Below are 23,166 nucleotides of genomic sequence, written 5' to 3'. Positions count from 1 at the left end.
CCAGAGCACAGAGATGTCTAACAAACACCCAAGGCAAGGCTTTCACACATTTGGGGTGTCACAGCCTGGTCCTTGTTTCCTACCTAAAAACCTGGTCTGATCTGATGTTAAGGATTTCCCAGAGTTTGTCCAGGATACTTGGAACAATGTGATGATTTCACTGGAGCCCTGGCATTAATGGTGTTTGAAACTGGTGGCATAGAGGGGATGCAGCTGTAGCACACCTGGGCTGCTGGTTGCCATGGACCAGGTCTCATTTGAGTTCCCTGAGAAACCTGGAAAAAGGTGCTGATACCACCCATGAGGCCTGGTCCAGGACATTCTCAACAGGTCCAACACTCAGCAAAACCCTGCATGGGAACAGAGCAGAGGGAATTCTTGTAAGAAGGCCTCCAGACTCCTAGGTGTACTAAGTTACATCTTTGATCACATAGGTGAGGTGTAAGGCACCCTGCACTCTTGCAGTTCAAAGCACTGTTCAAAAAGAAACCCAGGATTCGCTAAATCAAAAGGTCAAAAAAGAAAGCTGGCAGCTGTAGCTGACTGGTTAAATCATTCACCTGGGGAAGGGAGGCCTGCAAGCTCTCATCCCTGAGATGTTTATGCATTGCATGTGAAACAATAATAATTCTGGTCTATACTTTGTACCACTCTCCAGAGAATTTGTATGTTTTTAAATCTCCATAACCAGGCTGAGAAAGAAATCAGCCGTGAGATTATGTGACAAAAGCTCGTCTCCAAAGCAGACAAAGGAGTGCAGAGGGACAATGGCACTTCAATGGTTGGCAGCCCAACTAACAGCCTGCCCTGCTCCTCCCACACCCACCACAAAAGCTCATCAGTGGCCCATTTTCACAAGTCCAAAGAAGCACAGGGACACAATGGCAGATGGGAACACTCAGATAGGAACTCAGAATAAAGGAAAACCATTCCAGGCTCTTCCTAGGGCTGTCCTAGGAAAGTATCGGCTCCAGGATAGGGACTGGAGCCTGCTACGATGAGTCAACACCACAGCAACTTTAGAACTGAGGAGGACTGTGTCCTACAGATTTAGGATTCAGGGGATGCAAGGGAAGAGCATCTCAGGATTGCATAGCACTCCTCGTGGGATGCTTAGAGAAAGAATCAAAGGCAAAGAAAGCGAGAGTTCTAGGTGATTTAGGAAGGAATAGGTAAGATAAATAGATGGATAAGGGGATAAAAAGAACCAGACAGTGTGAAGAGTTTTCTGGTTGATGTGCTTATCCATCATGCACACTGTGTTCATTTCTTCTTATTAAATTCCTTTATAACTTCTTTTCTGAGTGAGCAACTCTCTGTTTTGGGCATGTCCACGTGTATGGGGGTCTGGTGCCAGCCTCTAGCAATGCCATGGGTGGGAGAGTCCATGTGCCTGGGCGACTGTGACTGGACAAACAGGAAAAAGTCGATTTAAATCCAGCACCTGGAATATGGGACTGAGGTAGATAGGGCCCCTACGTGTCCCTGGGGCCAGGAGCTGGAATGAGTGACTGTCTGGGTGCCAGCAGCTGGAGAGCCCCGGGGGAGTGACCAGGATTACTGTCCCCTAGGGCAGAGCAGCAGCCAGAAGCCCTCATGTCAGTGGTGCCAGGAGGGAGTGAGGTGACAGCGTTAGTTACAATCCAGCTGGACTTCGTGTGGGAAGGTCCTGTGCCCTGAGAGCCAGGGAGGGGGAGAGGATGGCTCATCTCTAATGGGAAAAGCACAGCAGGAGCTGGGTTAGGCTGGGAATACATTCTTGACCTCCCTTCACTGGACCTGGGAGTGTGGAGTTGCATCAGCCTCGCCTCTCCCTGGGCTGATGGATCTGGCCTGATTCCTCCAACATAAACACCAAATATTTCCCTTTATGGGGGAGTGCTGTAGCCCCAGACCAGCAGGTAAGTGGAACAGCAGATACAGTCACTGCCGTGCTTTTTACATTCTTGACCTCCCTTCACTGGACCTGGGAGTGTGGAGTTGCATCAGCCTCGCCTCTCCCTGGGCTGATGGATCTGGCCTGATTCCTCCAACATAAACACCAAATATTTCCCTTTATGGGGGAGTGCTGTAGCCCCAGACCAGCAGGTAAGTGGGGAACAGCAGATGCAGTCACTGCCGTGCTTTGTAGAATAACTTTTTAAGATTATAGCCTTGAACCCTGAATTTATGAAAATACATTTCTGACAGAAAAGTTCCAGATAGTTTTTCTGTACATATAGTACCAGGGTACATAGTCCCTATTTTGAGGTCCTGGCAAACTCCATGCATTGATAGAAAAGCACAGGCTGGCAGAGGAATTCTCTGGACCATTTATCCTGATTTTGTAAATCCTGGAGCTATGTTTCCAAAGCCAGGTACAGAGGACTTAAAGTGTTGGCATATCAATTAACTAAATTAAGTGCTTAAAAGAAACAACAACAACAAAAAACCCCCAAGTAATATATAAATACTGGCACAACACTTGTTGTTTTCTGCTGGAAGGGCTCCAGTGGTACAAATGTTATTTTCAAATCAGTGTAAATGGTCCAGAAAAGTCCTTTGCCTGCTAAGTTAAACAGCAGACAAATGAAGATTTAAAACAAGAGTTTGTTCAGAGGCAATGGGCTCTCCTCAGGGCCCTGGGGAAGAATACTGATGCTATGATGCTCTGAAGATGATCTGTTCCCTGTTTTTTTAATCTGACCCCCACCCCACAGAGGAAAATCCTTTCTCTCTCTGCTGCTTATGAATTTTATTTTCCAACCACACCTCTAGCCCTAGGAGAGCTATCACTGGAGCCTTGTGTTTTTCAAACAGTTGATGCACACATTATCTGAATTTCTTTAAAAGGAAGGGCTGCTGAAGGGTGGGTCCCAAAGCTGCACATGAGAGGAAATAATATGATGTGAAGAAAAATAAAACACAAGTGCACAGATGCACTCCTAGCAACAACTCTTACAGTAATATAACAGTAAACACTTGCCTTTCTGCCTGAAAGAACTAGGCTCTGTGCAGATGTTTATATTTACAAGACACAAGTCATTTCTTGCAGTCTTTCCTCAGAGACTTAGCATTAATGTATCTGGAACTAGACTGGAATAGAAATTATTTTCCACAGCAGTAAAAGTGGCTTTAAAAATGCTTACCTTGAGGTAACATCATGATTTTCTACATTTTTAACAATGTAATTGATTCCTCCTATATGTTTAACAGCAAATTTCCTAAGTAGAACACAAACCAAGCTGTTTCACAAGATTTGAGCACGACAGAACTGCCTCCAGAACGAGCCAGCATTTTTAACCCTCAGAGAAACCAGCCACCAGGGAGATGCAAGAGCAATCTGGTGTGAGCTTACCTTTCAGCAATTCCAGCATTGGCAAACATAATTAGCTAAGTCAAAGGTTTGAGCCTGAACCTTTTTTCGAGCTGAGCAGACTGATAAAACATGAAAAAAAGTGGCTAGATTGAGGAAAAGAGGCAGATATTTCCAGTGATTTGGAAATGCATAGATGTGTTTCATTGCTGCTTTTATCCTCATGTCTAAGTTTATAGCAAATTCAAGAGGATTCTGGGATGGAGAATTGCAAAGAATCTTCCATGTCAGTGCTGCACCATTTATTTTCATGGAGACAGTCTGGATAACTCCACTGAAGATGGCTGCATGAGAAGCACATGGATGCTGAAGGAGATTCCCCAAAAGACAGGGGAACAGCAAGGAATGTGGGAGATATCACATGCCCTGGCCAAGAAAAATCAGGCCAGAAATTAATCAGGGCTTATGCCAATATTGCCACTCCAGTAACCCTGTCTCATGTCAAATGTAGGGTCCTCTGTTCCAGGAACCCAGATTTCAGCAAACTGATTAAACATAATTTTAAAGCCAATTGTGATTATTGACCTGCTGTGATTATTGCCCTGCTAGCTTCTCTTTATTTAAGTTTTTTACTATGGCCAGTGAAGATCATTTGATTTTTGAGAGATCAATAGAAAGCCTAAGGCAGGAAGCAACTCTGTGCCACTTATCAAGATGATGCAGATCAGATTACTTCCAGCTTTTGTTTCATCTGAACTGTGGTTCCTTGTGCAATTTCAGTGAAGGAAGTGTCAATTATGTCAATGAGATATGATGGGAAAAAAACCACAAAAACCACAAAAAGCAACCCAAAACCACAAAAAGAGAGTCTGAACAGCAGCCTCAGTTTTGTGTAACATGAGCTTCCAAATAATTTTTAATAAAGAAATTTGCCCTTCCAAGTGCACACATGCCCGCTCACCTCCTCCATTTTCCTGCCATGTATCTCAAACTAAACCCAGGGCTCTCAGCTGAAGTTGGTTTCTTCTTTTCCCCTTTCTCCTTCCTGAACCTGGTGCAAACTAATATTCCCATGGGGTATTTCTTATCCTTCAGCACCCAAGGAACACAAAAACAAAAAAATTAAGAAGAGCAGCCATTCCACACTCTCATCAGGACCTGCTTCACAGGTGCTGTCCACAAAATTCAGATTCATCTATTTGGTGTGCAACAAGCTGGTAATTGTACATTTGAGAGGGACATTGATTATTTACTTATTTTGGTGTTGCACAAGCCTGGGTGCCTGTTGGTGTTTCACAAATCAAGCACAGTCCACTGGGCTTTCCATGCCATTACTTACACACCAAAATGTTCTGTTAGTAACCTCCCAAGTGTGATTGGTAATAATTACCATACAACTGCATAGTCCCACCAGGCTCCTGTGCATATTCAGGGGAAGGATCTTCACCTAGACAGGGATCTTTTCTGACCTGGAGGTGTGATTCTTAATATTGCAATGAAGGTAGTTCAAGTATATCCAGGTGTGTTTAAGAGGCACCTGGATCTGACCCTTCATGATGTGCTTTTGTGGTTTAGGGGTTACAGCGATAGTGCCGAGTTAGACTGGTTCATCTTAAAAGGTCTCTTCCAACCCTGATTTTAGGATTCTACAGGATGCACGGGCTTTAAACCTTTTGCCAAGTTGGCAATATATACATCAACACCTTGATTTACTTCATCCATAGAGTGTGTTTGCTACAGGACATCCTTGATAAGGGGTGCTAACCACTTACCAGGTTCTAGTGACATACATTCATTTTAATGCCAATTGTGATTATTGACCTGCTGTGATTATTGCCCTGTCTCTTGTTTTATTTTATGAACGACAGGAAACCTAGGTTGGATATTAGCAAGGAATTCCCCGCTGTGAGCACGGTGAGGCACAGGAACAGGCTGCCCAGGGAAGCTGCCATGCCTGGAAAGCGCTCAAGGCCAGGCTGGACGGAGCTCTGACTACACCATCTCTAAGGCCCCGTAACGTTCTGTGACCCTTGGGGCTTGTTGCCCGCCATCTGTCCCACCGACAACACCCGGGTAAGGAGCAGGGGAAGCCCACACAGGGCAGCAGAGCCCCAGATTGCCCTGCCATGGCCGCCCCGCCCTCGCCGCCGAAGGCGCGGGCGCCGCCCCGCCCGCCGCTCATGAGGGGCCGCGTGTGGGCAGCGCCCTTCGGCGAGGCCATGGCGCGGCGCGGCGGCTACCGCAGCGCCTTCTCCTGCTTCGTGCACGACCAGCTGCCCGAGCTGGAGCGGCGCGGGCTGCCCGTGGCCCGTGTGGCGGACGCCGTCCCCTACTGCTCGCAGGCGTGGGAGGTGAGGGCGGGATGCCGGCGGCGCCTTCCCGGGAGGGTGGGCTCGGCGCCATTTCGGTGCCGTGCTGCCCTCCGCTCTGGTCCGTGTGCTGGTGGGGTGGCGGTGCTGGCATCCCCGGCCGGCAGGAATGGTTCCAGGAGGTCTCTTGTTTGTGGCTTGCCCTCACTCGGAGGCGCTTCACCTTCGCCTTGCTGGGTGTTTGTAATCATACTTATTAGGAAAAAAAAGCGCCTGGGAGTGTTTGAGTGAGTCGGCAGCCATCAGTAATGTCCTTTGGAAGTGCAGGAGTCATTTCTTACACGTGGAGTTTGTTGGTTTGTGGGACTACTAGAAAAAGCTAGAAACCTATTTATAACAGCTAATCTTCCTTCAAGTCCCTGACAGAGGAAGAGAAGACGGTGTATACAGAGAAGGCACGTAAATGGAATAGCAAGAAGCACTCTCAGAAGGCCGTAAAGGAGGTAAATGCTGACAATGGAAGGCCCTCAGTAAGAAGGAGGAGTAATCGGTATCTGGCTCTGTGCTCAGTTCCATAGGATGCTGTGCAGTTTCCACCTGCTCTCCACATCCTCCAGCCTCTGGAGGGTATGGCTGCATTAGTAATACCTGTCATTACATGATTTATGCAGGTAATTGTTCTGGCTTGAATTGAAGGTGAAGATACTTGATACCTCTTTAAGCCATCACAGCTTGTTCCTTTCGTCTCTTTTACCAAGTAAAATGTAGTTCTCTAACACTCTAGCTTTATGTTTAACAGTATTTTGCAGTGCCTGACTCAATTTTTAAATATTTTTAAAATTTATACTGTAAATTGGTGTTACTTCTTGTTATAAGTTTATGTTGGTTTTGCTTTTTGGGTGTCATTGGTTTAGGCAGTTCTTGTCTGATGGCCTCCAAGCACAAATCTTAGAAGCAGCTGATTTGTTGGTCTGGAGGAGCTGTGTGGTGAGCCAGGTCAATGAAATGTGGCCTGTGCACAAATGGAATAATTACACCCTGCCATTATTTTTAGGTTGGTTGGATGTGGGAGGAGAGTAGTAACATTGTTGTGGAGAACAATGTAGAAGTAGGCAGCTGGTTTGAGTGTGTATGCTTGTGTCTGAAATGGTGCTAAACAGATAATTTCTGCTATTTACTGCCTTGAAAAGGTGTTTGTCCTGTTTGTTTCTCTTTTCCTCTCCCAGCACTTCTCTGAAGCAGAGTTACTTAAGAGTTTGAACTATGTGCAGTGTCAGCTTATTTTATTTCATTTTAGTCTTTGTTGGTAGTGTAAAAACTCGTGTGTCCAAGGAAAGTCACATTTGCTGTCTGAGTAAATGAATAATACTGCATTTACTTCTTAATGCTCTATTACTAGATAATGACTGTGAACTGTGAATTAATGGTGAGGATAAATTCCAGGGCTTCAAAACACTTACACGGTGATAGAGGGAATGACAGGATGATCGTAGTTTGGAGTAACTAGTAAAAAATGGATTCATTAAATTAGTCAGTCTAGACTAGAAGGGAGGTGTTAGGCATTGTTTTCTGGTTTTGGGGGCCTGCATGTCTGGGAAAAAGCTGTTTAAAATGTGATCATCCTTGTGTCGTGTGGCAGGCTGAGTGTGTGTAATTAATGAAACTCCATTTTTATGTGTCAGGGAGAACTAAGTGAAATGGCAGACAAATCACAAATGGAGCCTTCTGTGTTTCCTTCCACAAGTTGCAGCATTTTAGAAGATTGTAATCAGGGAGAGGAATGAATAATTGCTTTACCAGAGTAAAGATCACCATCTTTAATGTGTCTGGAAATAGGCAAATATGGATATGTGAGATTATGTGCTCTTGTTTTATTAATCCCAGCCCTGTACACAGACAACCACAGTCACTTTGTGTAGTGAAAGCCCATGCTCCTCTTCTGGAGGTGGCCAAAGCTTGCTTAGATGGGAATAATTCCTCATTTTGTTTTAGACAGTTCAAACTGATAACCAATTAACTTTGGCTGAGATGGTCATCTGCAATCAGTGTACCTGGGTGTGGATGTTATTCCCAATTTGTTTGAGGGATCAGATTCTGTAAGGCTGCCAGGTTTCTTTTCCCATACTATTAAAAGCTTATTGTTCATGAATGGATTTTCAGAGTAGTCCAATGACTTCCTTAAGGCTTTATCAGCTTTTCATGAGCCTGTTTCCTAGTCAAAGACAACTAACACATGTGCCAGGTGCTTTTTTCGTAAAACTTATGGAGAAAAGTTTTAAATTCCAGTTTGAAGAGTGGTTTGCCTGTGGCAAGCAGTTGAATTTAAGAAAATACTTAGTTTTCTTTTTTTTTAAATTACATTTTGTAAATTTATCTGTAGTTCTTTAAAGCAGTAATGGGTTGACAAAGGTACTGAAGAGAAATCTTGCTTTCCTGGCCTGCAAGTATACAGGGACTTTAATACATTAAACTTTTCTATCTAAGCACAGCTTTTACTGGATATTGCATTTTCTTCTGCTGTAAGGAGCTGAAGGTGAGAAGATTTCTGTTATTGTTTTTTGTTAACTTTCTCATCTTTTGCAGACTTGTAACGTGCCTGATCCAGTTCCTGCTCCTCTGCCCACAAAGATGCCCAGTGTTACTCCTTTGCCAGATGCCTCTGCTCTGTCTTGGAAGAATGATCAGGGTATGGTGATTTTAAAGCAGTTGGTCCTGGTAGATGAGAGCTTGCCCTTTGAGGATATTCTCAGTGGTACCTGTGCAAGGACTGTTTACAATTTTTTGCTAAAAGCCATCTGTGTCAGGTGTTTTACACTACTGGGCTACTGCTGTAAAAGGCAGAGGGACATAATGGAAAATACCATTCCCCCCAACCTCCAAGAATTGTCTTCTGGTTTTTAGCTCAATGGGAGTATAGCCACTAAAAGTTTCTTAACAGTTATTTCAGGGTTTTTAAGGAAAAGGTAGTTGTTCGAGTCCTACACTGATGATTTGACGAGGCCTAATCCAAGTTCAGCATAAAAGAATACTTGTATTGATTTGAAAGGGTTAAGAATTGCTACATATCAATGTTCAAAATTGGTGTGATAGAGGTATTAAATAAAACAAGGGCCTGGCCTCACTGGGAGAATAAATGCACTCTTTATAACATCCTGACTTGCTTTCTTATTGAAAGAACTCTTGAAAACAAAACATTTCTAACCTGTACCTGTCTCCAAATGGTTGTTCTAATTAGAGCTGGGTAGTGAACACATTTGTAATCTTCTACCCAATGAATATTATGTTATTCTGTAAAATGATAAAAGGTGCTGCTTACAAGGTAAGTCAAGAAGCCAGTTCATGTGAGCTGTATCTGCTGTGTGGTTAAGTCTCATCTCCAGCTTTTTACCTCAGTCTCTTGAACTGTTTTCATGTTGTCATGGTTATGGGGGAGCAAGAAACAGTAGCTGCATAAAAAGTGAAATGCTTATTAGTGCCCTCTTTGCCAGGGGTCATGCCCCCCTGTCATTGTGATGCAGATTTGATTGGGCTGATCATGCTGGCTGGCTTGAGTTGGCACAGTTCATCTTCTAGCTGAATGGGAGGCATAATGATAAAGGATAATTGAGATACATTTCATGATGCTGCTCTTAATATTTCTCAGTTAAAGTTGTGTATGGTTCCCTGGAGCTATATCCATTTTTTCATAAGGAAGGAGAGGTGCCTTTCCTATGACCCCTGAGCTCATACAGTTTAAGACCTACATAAGGGAGCATGACCATTCAGGCTTAGGGCAGCTGGTGTTAAATGTCCTAAAGACTGGCATACAAAATTATTTATGTGTGAAGACAGTTACACATCTCTAGTAGAGCAAGTAGGACTTTTTTGATGAGGGGCAGTAGTAAAGAGTAAGGATTGAATAGCTGTGTTAAACGTTGCTGAGGATATGGTGATGGTCGTGAAGAGAAAGGATTAAGGTGTATTGTAAAATATGTGTCATAGCTGGATACTTTTTAATTAGTGAATGATAAATCTGTTCCTTAACATTTGTGTTGGGTATTCTTGCCACTTTCTTTGGGAGCTCATTTGATGGAGAAGCAATGCTTTCAATTAGCAGACTTCTCATCTTCTTGCCCCACAGGATTACTACCAACTCGTTTAAGTGGTGTACGCTGCCAAATTTAGCTCGTGAGGCTGTTTTGCAGCTACTGATTTGGCTTTTCCCTAACCTTATTTTATGAAAGGGCAAAGAGATCTATCCTTAAAAAGAATAGTGGTTCCGTTGGATTGCAGGCCTCTTAACATCACGTGGGTTTGGAGGTTAGCCTTTTTTTTTAGTTGCTTGTATTTGGGGTTTTTGCCCCATTTCTGCACACAGCGGGATCTCTGGAAAGTGTATCAGCACTACCAATGTGCCTGAATTCTGCATAAGTGTTATCTTTTCATCTTGGATACAGAGAAAGCTCTGTGTGTTTTGCTTGGTTGTTACCCTTCTTCACTCAGTCATAGCAGAAAGTTCACCAAAGCTTTCCCTGGATGAGGGGAGACCAGCATGGCTTCTGTAACCTCTGGTGGCTTGCCTGAAGATGGTTTTGTTCTTTTTCTTTCAGATATGGTTGCAGACATCTTCTACTTCCTGGACATTTACAGCTACGGGAAGCTGCCACCGCACTGCGAGCAGCGCTTCCTTCCCTGTGAGATTGGGTGTGTCAGGTACTCCCTGCAAGATGGCATCGTGGCTGATTTCCACCACTTCATAGATCCAGGTGAGTTCCAGGAAAGTCAGAGAAGTGCTGGATTGAGAGGGAAGCTTTCTGGGGGTCACTGCTGCCCAGGTTACACTTCTGGTATTAAGACAAGTTCATTTCTTTGATTAGAGATGGTCAGACTTCTTAAAATATCAGAGCTTGTTTCTGAAGAGAATTAGTGTCAGAGCTTCATGTAACTCCCAAGAGGGTAGGCTAAACCCAGGAGGACCTGCACGTGTTTGTGCTTTGTATTTCATGTCAATGAATGTTTCTCTTGGTTGGACCTAAACACACCCTACAATGCACTTTGTTTTCTAAAATGCATAGAACTGAAAATAACTTTTCCAAAAGTAGCTGAGGCATGTTCACAAGGCCTCGAGGGAAGATGAAACTTTGTTTTCTAAAATGCATAGAACTGAAAATAACTTTTCCAAAAATAGCTGAGACATGTTCACAAGGCCTCGAGGGAAGATGCTGTTCCTTTCTGTATGTGAAGCTGTGGTGTGTAGTGGGGAGTTAAGGATCTCTCCTTGGTGGTGTTGGATGATGATTGTGCTTTCTCCTGTTTTTTGCAGAAGTACCACCGCGTGGTTTTCGGTACCACTGCCAGGCTGCTGGTGAGTACTAATGGAGAAAAAGAATGGTGTGCAAAGGTGTGCAGTTTTAGACTCAGCTTATCTGACCTCTGTCCAAATGTTTTGTAAGTCTTGGTGGTCCTTGTGTGTATCTTCAGCATGAAGTGCTACTTAACAACAGGGTAACTCAAAGATACTACTTTATATTTACTTTAATATTTAAATATTTACTTTAATATTTAATACTTTATATTTAAAAGTTATGCTTAGCAGCTTGGCATATATTAACAAAAATAAAATATCTCCGCCATTGTTGCGTCTGGCTTGGCCTGCCTCTGTTTCCTTTGTGACTCTCAGTAATGTTTATAGACTCCAGTTTGTTTCTATTAGGACACTTCCTCTCCTTGTGTACAGAGGGAACAAACTTGGCCTGTGTACATCTAATACTTGGATAATGGCCTTGTAAAAGGGGCAGGAAGGTGAGTGTTTGCTCACTGCCCAGAGCTTAGCTTAAACACAGACCCTGTCTGTGGAGAGGAACGTGTGTGTGTTTCAGTGCACATATATATATATACAGAAAGATAAAAAGGAGGAGGGAACTGTATCTCTTAAGGAAACTGTACTTCTCACAATTTTGTCTTTTTTTGTTGTTTTGTTGGTTTTTTTCTCCTGTCCCCCTTCCCCCCTCCATTAGGTGATGAAACCCATAAGATCCCAATATCTGGATTTCACCTTCCTCGTTCTTGTTATGCAGTTGTGCTTCGGGAACTTGTTGAGTTTGCCCAGCCAGCCAGAGGTGCTCAGCCTCGCTTCTTCTGCAGGGTATGGCCAAGGTCAAAGCTCTAAATCCCCACTTCTGCTCTCACTCCTCTTGGGTGACTAAGGACATGCTTCACTCTGAAACCTAACCAGTGTGCATGTAAGTGGGGAAAGACACTTTTTCCAGAGTGTCCCAGTTCCATGCAGGAAGAAATGGCCTCTAGAAGCCAGCCTTTTTATAAAGCAGAGACCTAATTTTCTGCCTTTTTATTTTCAGCCTGCACTTCTGGCTCTAATCTACTGATGAACAGGGTCTTTTGTTCTCTGACATTGTTATGACTTTGGTTAAGGGCTCCTAAGATTTGACTTAAATTGGATGTGCTCAATAATAGTCATAAATCCTGCTTTTTTGAAAGGATATTTTTACGTTTTCGTGACTCTTTTCCCCATGAGAGTAACACGTGTCTTAAATTTTTGCTCAAGTTTCATTTTCCAGGCAACAGAACAAAATGTTAGGATTCAGAGGTGTTTAAGTTTCATAACAGGTCTATTATGTTTCAATTCAATTCAAACCTAATGTTAATCCTTAAAAAGTAGGGAGGGACAAAATACTGGGTTCATCCATAAACACAGGGCTCTGAAGAAGTACGCATGAAATTTGTGTCCTCTTCAAGATGGTCATCAGGTTGATTGTGCATTCAGTGCCACAAACAATTTTGGTTTGGAGGTGGCTTTTTCAGACCTGGACAGAAGTCATGGAAATGTCAGAATTCTGTACTGTGCTCCTTTGAGATGACAGAAATCTTTTTTTCCTCCAGTCTAATGACAGATTCCGAATTAACTGGTGTCTTGGTCGAATGGCCAGCATAACAGGTAGGGAATGGATCATTTTTGTCCATCCTTTTCCCCTCCTACCCCCAGAAATAAGGGCTGTGTATTCATGGATAGCTGTGTTTGTCTGAAAAGCATGTCTCAGTTTTCATAAAAGCTGGTTCTGATAGCTAGAACTCCTTTGCATGCTCTTTCCTCCTCCTTTTTCCCACCACTTCCTAGGAAGCCAGGTTTTATTAAAAACACTGGTGGAATATCTTTGAGCTTTGATGCTGTGATAAGAGGCTGGGCAGTGAACAGGGACTGACTGAGAAATGAGCTGAGCAGGATATTCAGTGACTCCTGTTCTCCTGGCCTGGATTTTCACTGAACTGTAGGCATTGAGAGCCACTGGGAGCTGTTTGCAGTAGAAGACCTGATAATGAAACTGTACCAGAAGAAACACCAAAAGGAGCCATCCAAGATCTGGGTGTCTAGAAAACTGGATGTCTGCCTGTGGGATTTCTCCAGTAATACCAGGTGTGTTGGGTGGTTCTTTGTGTAAATGTGCCTACTTTCAGATTCTTCTGTGTTGGTGCAAAAAGTGATATTTGCTTGCAGTGCTGCAGGAGCATATTGGGTGATTATACAGTTAATTTAGAAATAGACTCTAGTGCTTCCTCTGCAACATCTGGGTGTCTAGAAAACTGGATGTCTGCCTGTGGGATTTCTCCAGTAATACCAGGTGTGTTGGGTGGTTCTTGTAAATGTGCCTGCTTTCAGATTCTTCTGTGTTGGTGCAAAAAGTGATATTTGCTTGCAGTGCTGCAGGAGCATATGCAGTTAATTCAGAAATAGACTCTAGTGCTTCCTCTGCAAATAATTTAAGAAAATAACCAATAATATTATCTTAAATTTCAGTAGATTTTAAAAAAACTATGTAAATTATTCTAGGAAGTGTGCTTGGAATATGGATTTTAAGATCCATTGGATTCATCATTGTCACTTTGTCATTTTATAGTCAGGCAGTTTTGTGTTCCTATGAGTGTCCTCACCCTAGGGGAGGACTTTAAGGAGTCCCTTAGAATGTACTCTAAAAGACAGGTTTGGAGAGGAAAGTGAGGATGTTTATGCTAGGAGGAGCTATTTCACATTAATGGGAAGCTTGAAATGGTTCAAATGGTTTAAATTCCATTTGTCTCTTAAGGTTCTCTTTTCTCCCTGCCCCCCACCTCAGCATGAAGCAGATTGCCTGATAAGCAGACCTCTAAACTCTGCATAAACTACTTAGGGCAAAGCTGTTGAACTCTGTGAAATTTTAAAGGTACTGCATGATCACTGTAACAAAAAGATACCATTTTTAACATTTGTTCTGTACATCTGGCCAGATCAACTGTTCTTGTTGCTTAACAATGTAGGTGCTTCTGAAATAAGCCTGAACTTTGTTTGATGTAGGTGCAAGTGGCATGAGGAGAATGATATAATCTGCTGTGCTCTGGCATCCTGTAAGAAAGTGGGGTGAGTGTTGGTTGAGGAGTTGACTCCAGAATGATGGCTTTTATTTTGTTAGCATTGCAATGGTGAGAAAAGTGTTAATCACATTAGAATTCACTGTTTGATTTCAGAGGTATTCTCATTATGCTCTGGCATATCTCTGCTTTGGAGACTTCTGTACTGCCTGACATATAATGTAGATACATAAGGTTCTGTGATCTTTTTGGTGGGGAGAAAGAAAGTAAATAGTTTGGAAATGAAGAAATGCCATGATCTCCACTTCTATACTGCCTGACATATAATGTAGATACATAAGGTTCTGTGATCTTTTTGGTGGGGAGAAAGAAAAAGTAAATAGTTTGGAAATGAAGAAATACCATGATCTCTCTTGGCAGCAGTAGTAGCACTTAGAGAGACAATAATAAATAGGCTTTCATTGAAAAAACTCATCATGGATTGCTATGCCCCCCCCCCCCAAAAAACTTAGAGAGACAATAATAAATAGGCTTTCATTGAAAAAACTCATCATGGACTGCTATGTCCCCCCCCCAAAAAAGTTGCTTTTCACACTTCTACGTGCTACATTTGATAATGTGGGGAAGCAGTTTGTTTTTATTACATGTGTAGTTGTTCAGCAGACTGGTGGTCTTGGAAGGAAGCAGGGATGCTGGCAGAAAGTCCTTCTGCCCTCTGGTATCTGTTCTGTGCATCTCAGGCTTTGGCTGCTTTTGTTTGCCAGCTGAAGAACATAAAATGCTGTGCTTCCATACATCAGCATTCCAGCCCTCTTAGCCAGACCTTTCTTGTTTTCCTTTTGTTCTTGGTCCAGTTACTGCATCAGTAAATCCTTTGCTAGTGTGTATGGAGTCCCACTAACAGCAGCTCACCTCCCTCTGCAAGACTCTGATTGTGATCAAAGCACAACCACCAGGATTGTAAAAGTGGATGCTGGACATACCCAGGTCAGATTTTTTCAATTGATACCCTGATTTATTTCCAGTTGCCAATTTCACATGAGCTGTTTTGTCTTTGGATGCTGTCCTTTATGACATATGTTGGGCAGACTGATGAACTTGCAGGGTTTTGACCATGATTCATAGGTTTGATGGATAGTGGTGTATGTTTCATGTTAGCAGATACATGTACCTTATTTTGAATATTTATTTTTTTTTAATACAGAAAATGAAAGCTGAGAGTTCTGGATACAACAAACCTATGGGTTCTCCAAGACAGGATCAAGAGTTTGTCGCTTCTAATTGTGAGTTTGAAACGTCCACATTTTTTTAGTGGAAAGAGCTCTTCAAACTTAATCCAGTTGTTACTTTTTCAAATTTCTGGGCTTAGATGTTGCCTGGAAGTGGTGCACAGCTCACACACTGAAGACTCGAGCGGGAAGAGCTGGGCTTTTCTTACTGGACAGAATCTTAGGGTCAAAAACATCTCTCAAAATTCAGTTTTTCTTAGAAATGTTGCTCTCTGATTTATGCTTTTCTATGTTACCTGAAGCCATGCCCAGGTGCTTTGAGGCAGGGCAATGTTTAAAATAGTCTCCATGCTCTTATTTCATTGTATGTACAGACTGAGCTGGTCCTTGTTGCAGATGTTCTTTTTTTAAAGTCTCTTTTTGCAGAAGGGCCTCTGAGCTCAGTTCATCTGGGCATTTCATGGCTGACCTTCAGAGGAACAGTTTGCAAAATAAATAAGAATTCTGAGTTTGCAGCTTGATATTTTATGCATAAGATCCATGCTGAATTAAACTTTGTTTCACCTGGAAATCATGATCTTATGGTCTTGGTGTTTGTGGAGGACACGACCTGCCTGGCTTTTTGTATCAGAGCTGTTGAACAGGTTCAGCTTCACAGCATGAACAGCAATTCCATTAATTTATGCAAGCTTTAAAGGCTGATTTGATGTGCAAACTGTATTTAATTTATTAGGTGATTCTCCATGTGGTGTGAAGACCTCCTCTTGTGGAGCAAGTGTTGTACAAGGAAGAGGAGTTATTCGATTGCTGAGAAGTGCATCTGATCTATCCAAGTCTTTCAGTATTTGAAAATCTCTTTCACATCCAGGACAGCTGTAAATTCTAATTTTCTTTGTTTCCCTAAGATAAACTGCACTCTGGAGAAACTACTAGTTTTCATCTTCTGTGCAAACCTTGACAGTTGAAGTTCTTGTTAGAATGATAAAACTATTGAGTGGATTTAAAGAATCTTGTTCATTATCTACAGGAAGACTTACTTTGAAGGGACCTGACAGTCACATCTTTAAAACTGCATGCTGTACTGCTTGTATTTCTTAATGAATAGAGTGCAAATTCAAGATTGATTAATCAATATAATTGAATTAGAAGAATTTTTCAGTGACCAGAGTGTAAACAATTTAAACTTTTTGCTTCATTTCTTTTTTCAATAGCCTTCCCATCTCCTGCATGTGGAAGATGGAATTTCAATGTGTAACAGTCTTGCTTCAAAAACTGATACAGGGGAGAAAGCATTGAAGGTGTGAAGGGCTGCCCTAGGGGAATTAATTTAAAGTCAGGAGTCCCAAAAGTTTGCTGTAATATATCAGTTTTAGCCATGAAAAATTTGAGTGGTCTTTCAAGGCAAAAAACCAGATTTTATATAAAATGTCTTGAAAGAAATACTGTGGCAAATTTATCTGTTAATATTCTTAGAGGGACAGGCTGTATTATATACATCAGGGACAAGTACAGCATAGATTTTTTTTTTTTTAATTTGCATCAGTTTGCTTTTCAAGAAATGCATGTCCCTCAAACTTAGAGACTGAAGAAAAGTGTTATGGGGCTGGTTTGTTAGGTTTTTTGTTTGTTTTTGGGTGTTTTTTTTTTTTGAAAGAGTATCAAATTCAAACTGATGTATTTCACAGGAGTTTAGTCAGGCTGGGTAGATACCAGTCATAATTATTTAGGGGCATAAAAAAAAGTGGGACACTGTCTTGACATTTTCTAGGGAAGTGAGATGTTCCTTTTATGGAGCCAGTGCTTGGAGTAATCCCCAAAAAGTTGTCTGTCTGTGCATTGTGCTTAGTCCATGTGTCTTCTAAGCAAGTGATTCTGAGAAATAAGAGCTTATTTTGTTAAGTTGTTCCTAGATTTTGTACAAACAGATGTCCAGTTTTGAAATACTATTTCCATAGCAACTAACTGTGTGAAGATTTCATTCCTTGTAGGTACTGAAACTCAAGATGAGGTGGCTCGTTCCCTTCAATAAGGAAAAAAACCAACAAAACAAATGCAAGCAAAACCCAAAATGCAGTCCAAAAAAGAGGTTTATTTGAGCATGCTGATCAGTGTGTCACAAAAGGCCAAGTGCTGGTTTAGTTGGAAACCTGTTACAGTTGCTATAAGGCCAATTGAACCCTTTCTTCCAGTGTTTTAGGATCACTGAAACGTTTCTATTCTTACATAACTGTTCACCTTTATCACTGAGTTTCCTCAATTGCTTCTGTATTTCCTTCCTTGGAGGCTGCTGTCCTGCCTGCTGATTTTCACTAAATAAGGGGCATTAAAGCTGTAAGGCTGAAATTTACCAAAGAAACACCTGGGAATGTTGTAACTGACAGTGACTGGCAGTGTCTATCAAGTAGTGCTAAAGGCCTTTCTGCATTTGTATGGACTTGTCCAAGTTCCTTAACTGACAGCCACAATGTACAGAACTATTGTTTTTGAAGTATTTTCAGAGTTCACTGTTGCAATAAAAGTTGTTTCAGTTCTTATGTAGACGAGAATTAATTAAAAAATATTGTTAAAACACTTATTCAGTGTTAAGTGCATAAGCCTAAGAACATTTTTTTTTTACTAAGCTTAATGTATTACATATCAAGAGTGAGATAAAGAATGTGAGCAGAAGTGGGAAAATGCTATTAGGATTCCATGGCATATCTGTACCTTGCCACCTGTAAATTAAAATAGCACATAAAATGTAGAAGATCTAATTATGTGCTGTAGGCAGTAGGCTGTTAACTGGGGCAGTAACTAGAGGGTTTTTGTAGTGAAAATCGTAAGATCTGTGCCATTAGAATGAGTACACTAACTTAAAGTAGCCTATTTCATACTCTTATTCTGCATTTATTGAGGGGGAGCCCTAACAGCTGTTGAAGGATGATAGAAAATTCTTTCATTTTGGAGCTCTGCTTCCCTGGCTGTTCTGCAACTTGCAACTCTTGACTTCTGGAAAAATAAATTCTGAAAACCAAGCACAATAAAGTAATGCTTCTCTCCTTTAAGTAAAGATGCAAGGAGTAATACTGGTAAGGCACAAACTGTGTCAAAATCAGGCCAAACTTCTCTCCACTTGCATGACCAAATTTTCAAGGGGACACAAAACCAAGACAGGGCAGAATGGCTCTTGAGCAGAGTTTGAGTGGTGCAGACCTTCCACAGGATGAAACGTAATGGTGACAACACTCTGCATGTGAGTGTTTGGTAGCACATCTGTTGAACTGGCTGAAGAGCTGGTTTTGTGAAGGAGACAGCTGGTAGATTCTATCAGACCTGGCTTTCTGCCCTCCTGTTAGAGCAGCTGACTCTCTCCTGTGACAGCAATGAATAAAAAGTCATCCTGGTTTAACACACACATTACAAAGTTATTAGGTATTTTTGCTCTTGTTATAATAGTAGTAGACAAGTGGTTAATTGTACATTGCTGCTCTAAAGGTTTTGGACAGTTGTCTGAGGATCATGAAAGTAATGGCTCTAGTGACAGCTCTGCTGATCTAGTCTACATCAGCACACTGACCTCTAATCATGTTCTTTTACATTCTATTTAGAGTATGTTTAACATAGAGTAAGCAGCAGTTGCTGCTGCTTCTGATTTAACTGTTACTGCTGGCTTGTCCACCTTCTCCTTCCAGTGAACTGCAGGAACCAGGGACATGGCAGAAGTTCCATTCTCTCAGAAGCACATATACCTACTGTAGATACAGCAAAACCTGGTTTTGACATCTTTAATTTGAATGTTGCTTTGGAAGGCTGATCTTACCATTAAAGCTTGAGGTGAATGTGGCCTTAACCTGCCCCTTCCCACTCAGGTGCACCCACAGCAATCCTTTTTTGCCCTCTATGTGTTTTGCCAGATGCAGCTTTGGGTGTGCTTTGGCTTTCCTGTCCCTATACCTGCACACACACACAGCACCTCTGTGTTTGTGTTTCTCCCCAGGCACTTCTCCCTGCTGCTCTCTCCTGTGTGTTTCCTTTTCAGGGGTGAGTTCTGTCAGGAGCTCTTTGGTCAACCCTACTTGCTTTGCTGTTTGTCTTGGAGGATGATAGTTGAGAAATCCCCAGGCTCACCTGGACCTCTTTCCAGCTCTGTGTGCCACAGGAGTCTTCCAAGCAGATTTCTGAACAAGGCCAAGGACTGCTCTCCTGAACTCCAGGGCTGTGATGCTGCTTTTTGCTGTTTTCCTGCCTCTTTGGATCCATGACTCCACTATCTCATGGTTACTGAAGCTAAATTTCTGGCCTTCACATCCCTGACCAGTTATTGTCCATAAGGATGAGATCTAGCAGGGGCCACCTTGGCTCCTTGGTCACTTCTGAGTGTCAGGCTCCTCCCAGGTGTCTGAAGAATACCTTGAAAGCTTCCCTATGGCAGGGCTATCTGCAGCAGACATCCCCTGGAATGTCACCCCTGTTGGCCTGTCCTCTGTGTCCAACCCAAGAGCTTCAACTGGCTCATTGTTCCCGGGTGGAGCTCTGCATTCCACCTGCTTTCTCACCTCCCAAGTGTGAGAAAAGAAGCTGGACAGTGTGTGATGTGTGGGAAGGGAAGCCACACTCCCTCTTGATTCTTGATGCCTGTACCAATTCTGAGATCTGCATTATAACTGTTAAATTATCAGAGAGGGTTTGGTGTGTCTAAGGTAAGATAAATCTTTATTACATCCTTAGCAATGTGTCACTGATCCAAATCCTAAAAGATAGAAACTAGGCAGCAATTTGGTGGGGATTTTCTGTGTGGAGGATCTGTCAGGAGTCAGGCTGGAGGAAGCAGTGCTGTGATCCTGGATAACAGCAACAGCTGATACTCTTCCATGGGGTGTGTCCTGTGCCAGCTGCCTACAGCGAGGTCCATGCTGAGTCATTCTCCATTAGGAAACTTGCTGCCATTTCAGGGATTCTGGATCTCGAGCTGTCACAGTCAAGTGGTGGTGTGCTGAAGGTCAGATTCTTCTGAACAAGTCTGGGTTGAATGAAAACCTCTATTCTACGAAATGCTGTTTGGATTTTCTTGTAAAATAGTTGTATTTTTCTTTTTTGATAAGTTTAAAAAAAAACCCTGCATAATTCTCATAGAGGGGCTATGCTTTTGGACCTGTTAGTTTAATTAAAAAGTTCTAACCCTTCCTGCTAGCAAGGATTTCAGACTTTGCCCAAAAGTGAAGTCACTCGAGTGTATGTGTGAAACTGGGTTTATTTTCTGGTTGATAGATAGAAGTGGCTGCAGCTGACTGCAAAGACTTTAACAACATCATTCCTTTTGGCAGAGTAAATGTTCTGTGGTGGAGCAGGAGAAAAACAAGTTTGTTATCTGGTTTCTGCCCTCCTGATGACTTCTGCAGGATTATCGTCCCTCACTGTCACCCCACAGTGGCCAGCCAATAAATTTTATTGCAATGATTTAGTAAAATGAAGAAATTGGCAAACACTTCTATTAATCTAACCCTGCATTATCTCTGCTCCCTCACTTTTCTGTGGTTCTGTCTTAGAGGTTCCCATTAAACTTCTCTGCCATTTTGAAATAATTCCCTTCAATCCCTAGTGAACAGGTGAAGTGCAGCAGAAGTTACAAATTCCCTGATGTTGGGCTGCAATAATTTTAGTAGAGCTCCAACGCATCCAGAATTAATCTTGGAGGTTTGATCATTGTATTGTGAACTTCATCAGCCAGAACATTGCCACGGTGTCTTTCCTGGAACACTTCGTACATATAAACAGAAAGGGAGTGCAGTTGCTCTAGCAACAAGGATGCTGAGATAATTAACTCCTGTCTTCCTGACAAGTTGTGAATTGTGCACTGTACTGAATCTTGAAGTGGGCTGTGGCAGCACCAGCTTTTGTGTGTCTGTAATACTGGAAATACTTCCCAAGATCCTGAGAAGAGTGGGGAAGGCAGTGAGAGCAGATCTTGGTGGTTGTGTGGGAAATGGGGAGGGGTGGAATCCCTGGTGCCAGTTCTGTGGGGTAAAGGAGCATAAAGGTTGGCAGTTCATTGAGGACAGTGTCTCCCAAACACAAGAGCAATTCAGGAATGCAGGGAGATTGATTGGGAAGACTCTCTTGTCTTCACAGGGATCTTGTGGCTGCATCCTGGTGCAGTGTAAAGGAGGGAGAAGCAGGTGTGGGCTCCAAAGGAAGAATCCCTAAACACTGGCCAGGGCTGTAGGGATGTTGTTTGGAAAGCAGATCTCCTCTCAAGAAGGGTTCAGGGTTGAGAACAGCAGCACTGGGAGTTCCAGACCCATGCAGTCTCTCCAGGCAGATGTGCTGCATCTCAGGATGCTGAGGAAGCTGGCACGTTTTTGAGGCTGTTCTCTCACCTTTGAAGGTCACAGAGAGCACAGGCAATCCACACAAATACTGCAACCAGCTGTCAAAAGGGTGATCTAGGAAAGCCTGGGCTGCTCAGTTCCACTGCACTCCTTGGAAAAATCGTGGAGCAAGCCCTCTTGGAATGTGTTTTTTGGGTACATAGAAGTAGGGGACTGGAAAGAGTCAGCATGGATTTGCTGATTCTAAATCATGCCTGACCAGCCTGTCTGCTTCTGTGATAAGTTTGTGAATAAAGTTGAACATAACTAAACAGTAGTTTACTGTAGATTGCTATGTAAAAAAAAGAATTAAGTAGGAATTTACTTTTCTACCTGGTCATACATTTTCTCCCTCCTTCCTGCCTTTTGAGGGAAGTCGTTATTGAAGTTCAGTATACATACATTACATCTTTTCAATTAGTTAAGTATCACTAGCTTAATTTATCTTCCCTCCAAATTCATTAGTGCTGGTTTAATTTTGCATAAGGTTTTGGCTATGCTAGAGGTAACTCTTGGAGTTACTCCTTTTTCAAAAGACATACAAGACAGGCAGGACATTAATTCAGTCACAGGAAAACCCTGGAATAAGGCATGAGTTTCAATATGTGTATTCCTGGCTGACGGAGTAGAACAAATTGGTTGAGGAAAAACACATAAAGCATTCTAATAAATGCACTACTTCCAAGGTATTTTCAAAAAGGTAAAAAATGATGCAGCACTGAATTACCTCAGCCATATCTCTATGTGCTATCACTTAGTTGATTTCTCAGTGCAGAAGTGAGCTTAGCATTGCAGAACTTGAAGTAGTTCCGTTTTAAATGTTGTCACATTGGACTCTTGCTTGTCCTCTGCTAGTTCTTTTGGAATCTGCTTGCAGAGAATTAAATTCATGGATTTGGGGGTCATTTTGTAAGCACCTCTGTATTTTGTGGCTGGTTTCTTTAGACAACTTAGTGCAGTTGCTTACTGCTAATCTGTGTTTTCTTTCATGCCTAAACTGACCACTGTGCATGTGTCAACCTCTGTATTTTGTGGCTGGTTTCTTTAGACAACTTAGTGCAGTTGCTTACTGCTATTTTCCTAAACTGACCACTGTGCATGTGTCACTTGAAGACTTCAGCTGACAAACAGCAATTAAGCTTCACCTATCCTAAAGGTGAAGAGTGTGGGACAGGTAGCAGAGTGCCACCATGGTTTAGTGGCCACTGCCAGTTTCTGGCTATATTCTGGCAGTATTCTGGTGATAAGTTTCAAGTCCTTTCACTGGACTTTCCAGTTATGATCTTTGAGAATCCACACTATTATCCCTCACTGTTATTCCTGGTGGAGGAAACAGGTTGTGCTGACTGATGTCTGTAACATTTATAAAAGAAATAGCTTTTGTTTCACAGTAGAAATATGTTACAATGGTAATTAGATAATTCACACTATCCTTGCTTGTTACAATGAGACTGGAATACATACCAGCTCTGCTTCTGAGCTATGCACCAATTTTTTTTATCTGTCTTCAGCTTCTCTGTGAAATGTTCTTTTTTAGCCATCCATTTTTGCAAAGTTTTCTCATGTATCATGAGAAGAGGTTCTGAGAATGTCTTGCATTTCAGGTTATCCATTGCCAGAGAGATTTGGATTTGTGTGTTCTTTGT

At 42.3% G+C, this 23,166-nt stretch overlaps 1 protein-coding gene across 4 annotated transcripts; it reads left to right on the top strand.

Annotated features, from left to right (window-relative positions):
• Window positions 1-5,503: 5,503 nt before the first annotated feature.
• MAEL (maelstrom spermatogenic transposon silencer) lies at window positions 5,504-17,317 on the top strand. 4 transcript variants are annotated; one of them, XM_039713212.1, is made up of 12 exons: window positions 5,504-5,646; window positions 6,021-6,107; window positions 8,188-8,290; window positions 10,194-10,349; window positions 10,907-10,948; window positions 11,601-11,728; window positions 12,484-12,538; window positions 12,874-13,015; window positions 13,931-13,993; window positions 14,799-14,931; window positions 15,149-15,227; window positions 17,162-17,317. In XM_039713212.1, the coding sequence occupies exons 1-12, from the start codon at window positions 5,515-5,517 to the stop codon at window positions 17,200-17,202; spliced, it is 1,161 nt and encodes a 386-aa protein (XP_039569146.1). In that variant the 5' UTR covers window positions 5,504-5,514; the 3' UTR covers window positions 17,203-17,317. The 4 variants fall into 4 exon arrangements, with proteins under 4 accessions (XP_039569146.1, XP_039569144.1, XP_039569142.1 ...); XM_039713210.1 differs by having other exon boundaries at window positions 11,661-11,728; window positions 15,907-17,285; XM_039713208.1 differs by having other exon boundaries at window positions 15,907-17,285.
• The last annotated feature ends 5,849 nt before the right edge of the window (window positions 17,318-23,166 follow it).

Source organism: Passer montanus, unplaced genomic scaffold (assembly GCF_014805655.1).
Source record: "Passer montanus isolate IOZ18808 unplaced genomic scaffold, ASM1480565v1 scaffold28, whole genome shotgun sequence".
NCBI lineage: Eukaryota > Metazoa > Chordata > Aves > Passeriformes > Passeridae > Passer > Passer montanus.
Note: the sequence above shows the minus strand (reverse complement) of the source record. Positions and strands in the feature narration are given on the sequence as shown.

What these genes read in the sequence shown, in the direction of transcription:
- MAEL (XM_039713208.1), top strand. Translation starts at nt 5,515, where the DNA reads ATGGCGCGGCGCGGCGGCTACCGCAGCGCCTTCTCCTGCTTCGTGCAC. An exon ending in TCGAATGGCCAGCATAACAG is followed by an intron (nt 12,539 to 12,873) that starts GTAGGGAATGGA and finishes ACTGAACTGTAG; the next exon opens with GCATTGAGAGCCACTGGGAG. An exon ending in TGGATGCTGGACATACCCAG is followed by an intron (nt 14,932 to 15,148) that starts GTCAGATTTTTT and finishes TTTTTAATACAG; the next exon opens with AAAATGAAAGCTGAGAGTTC.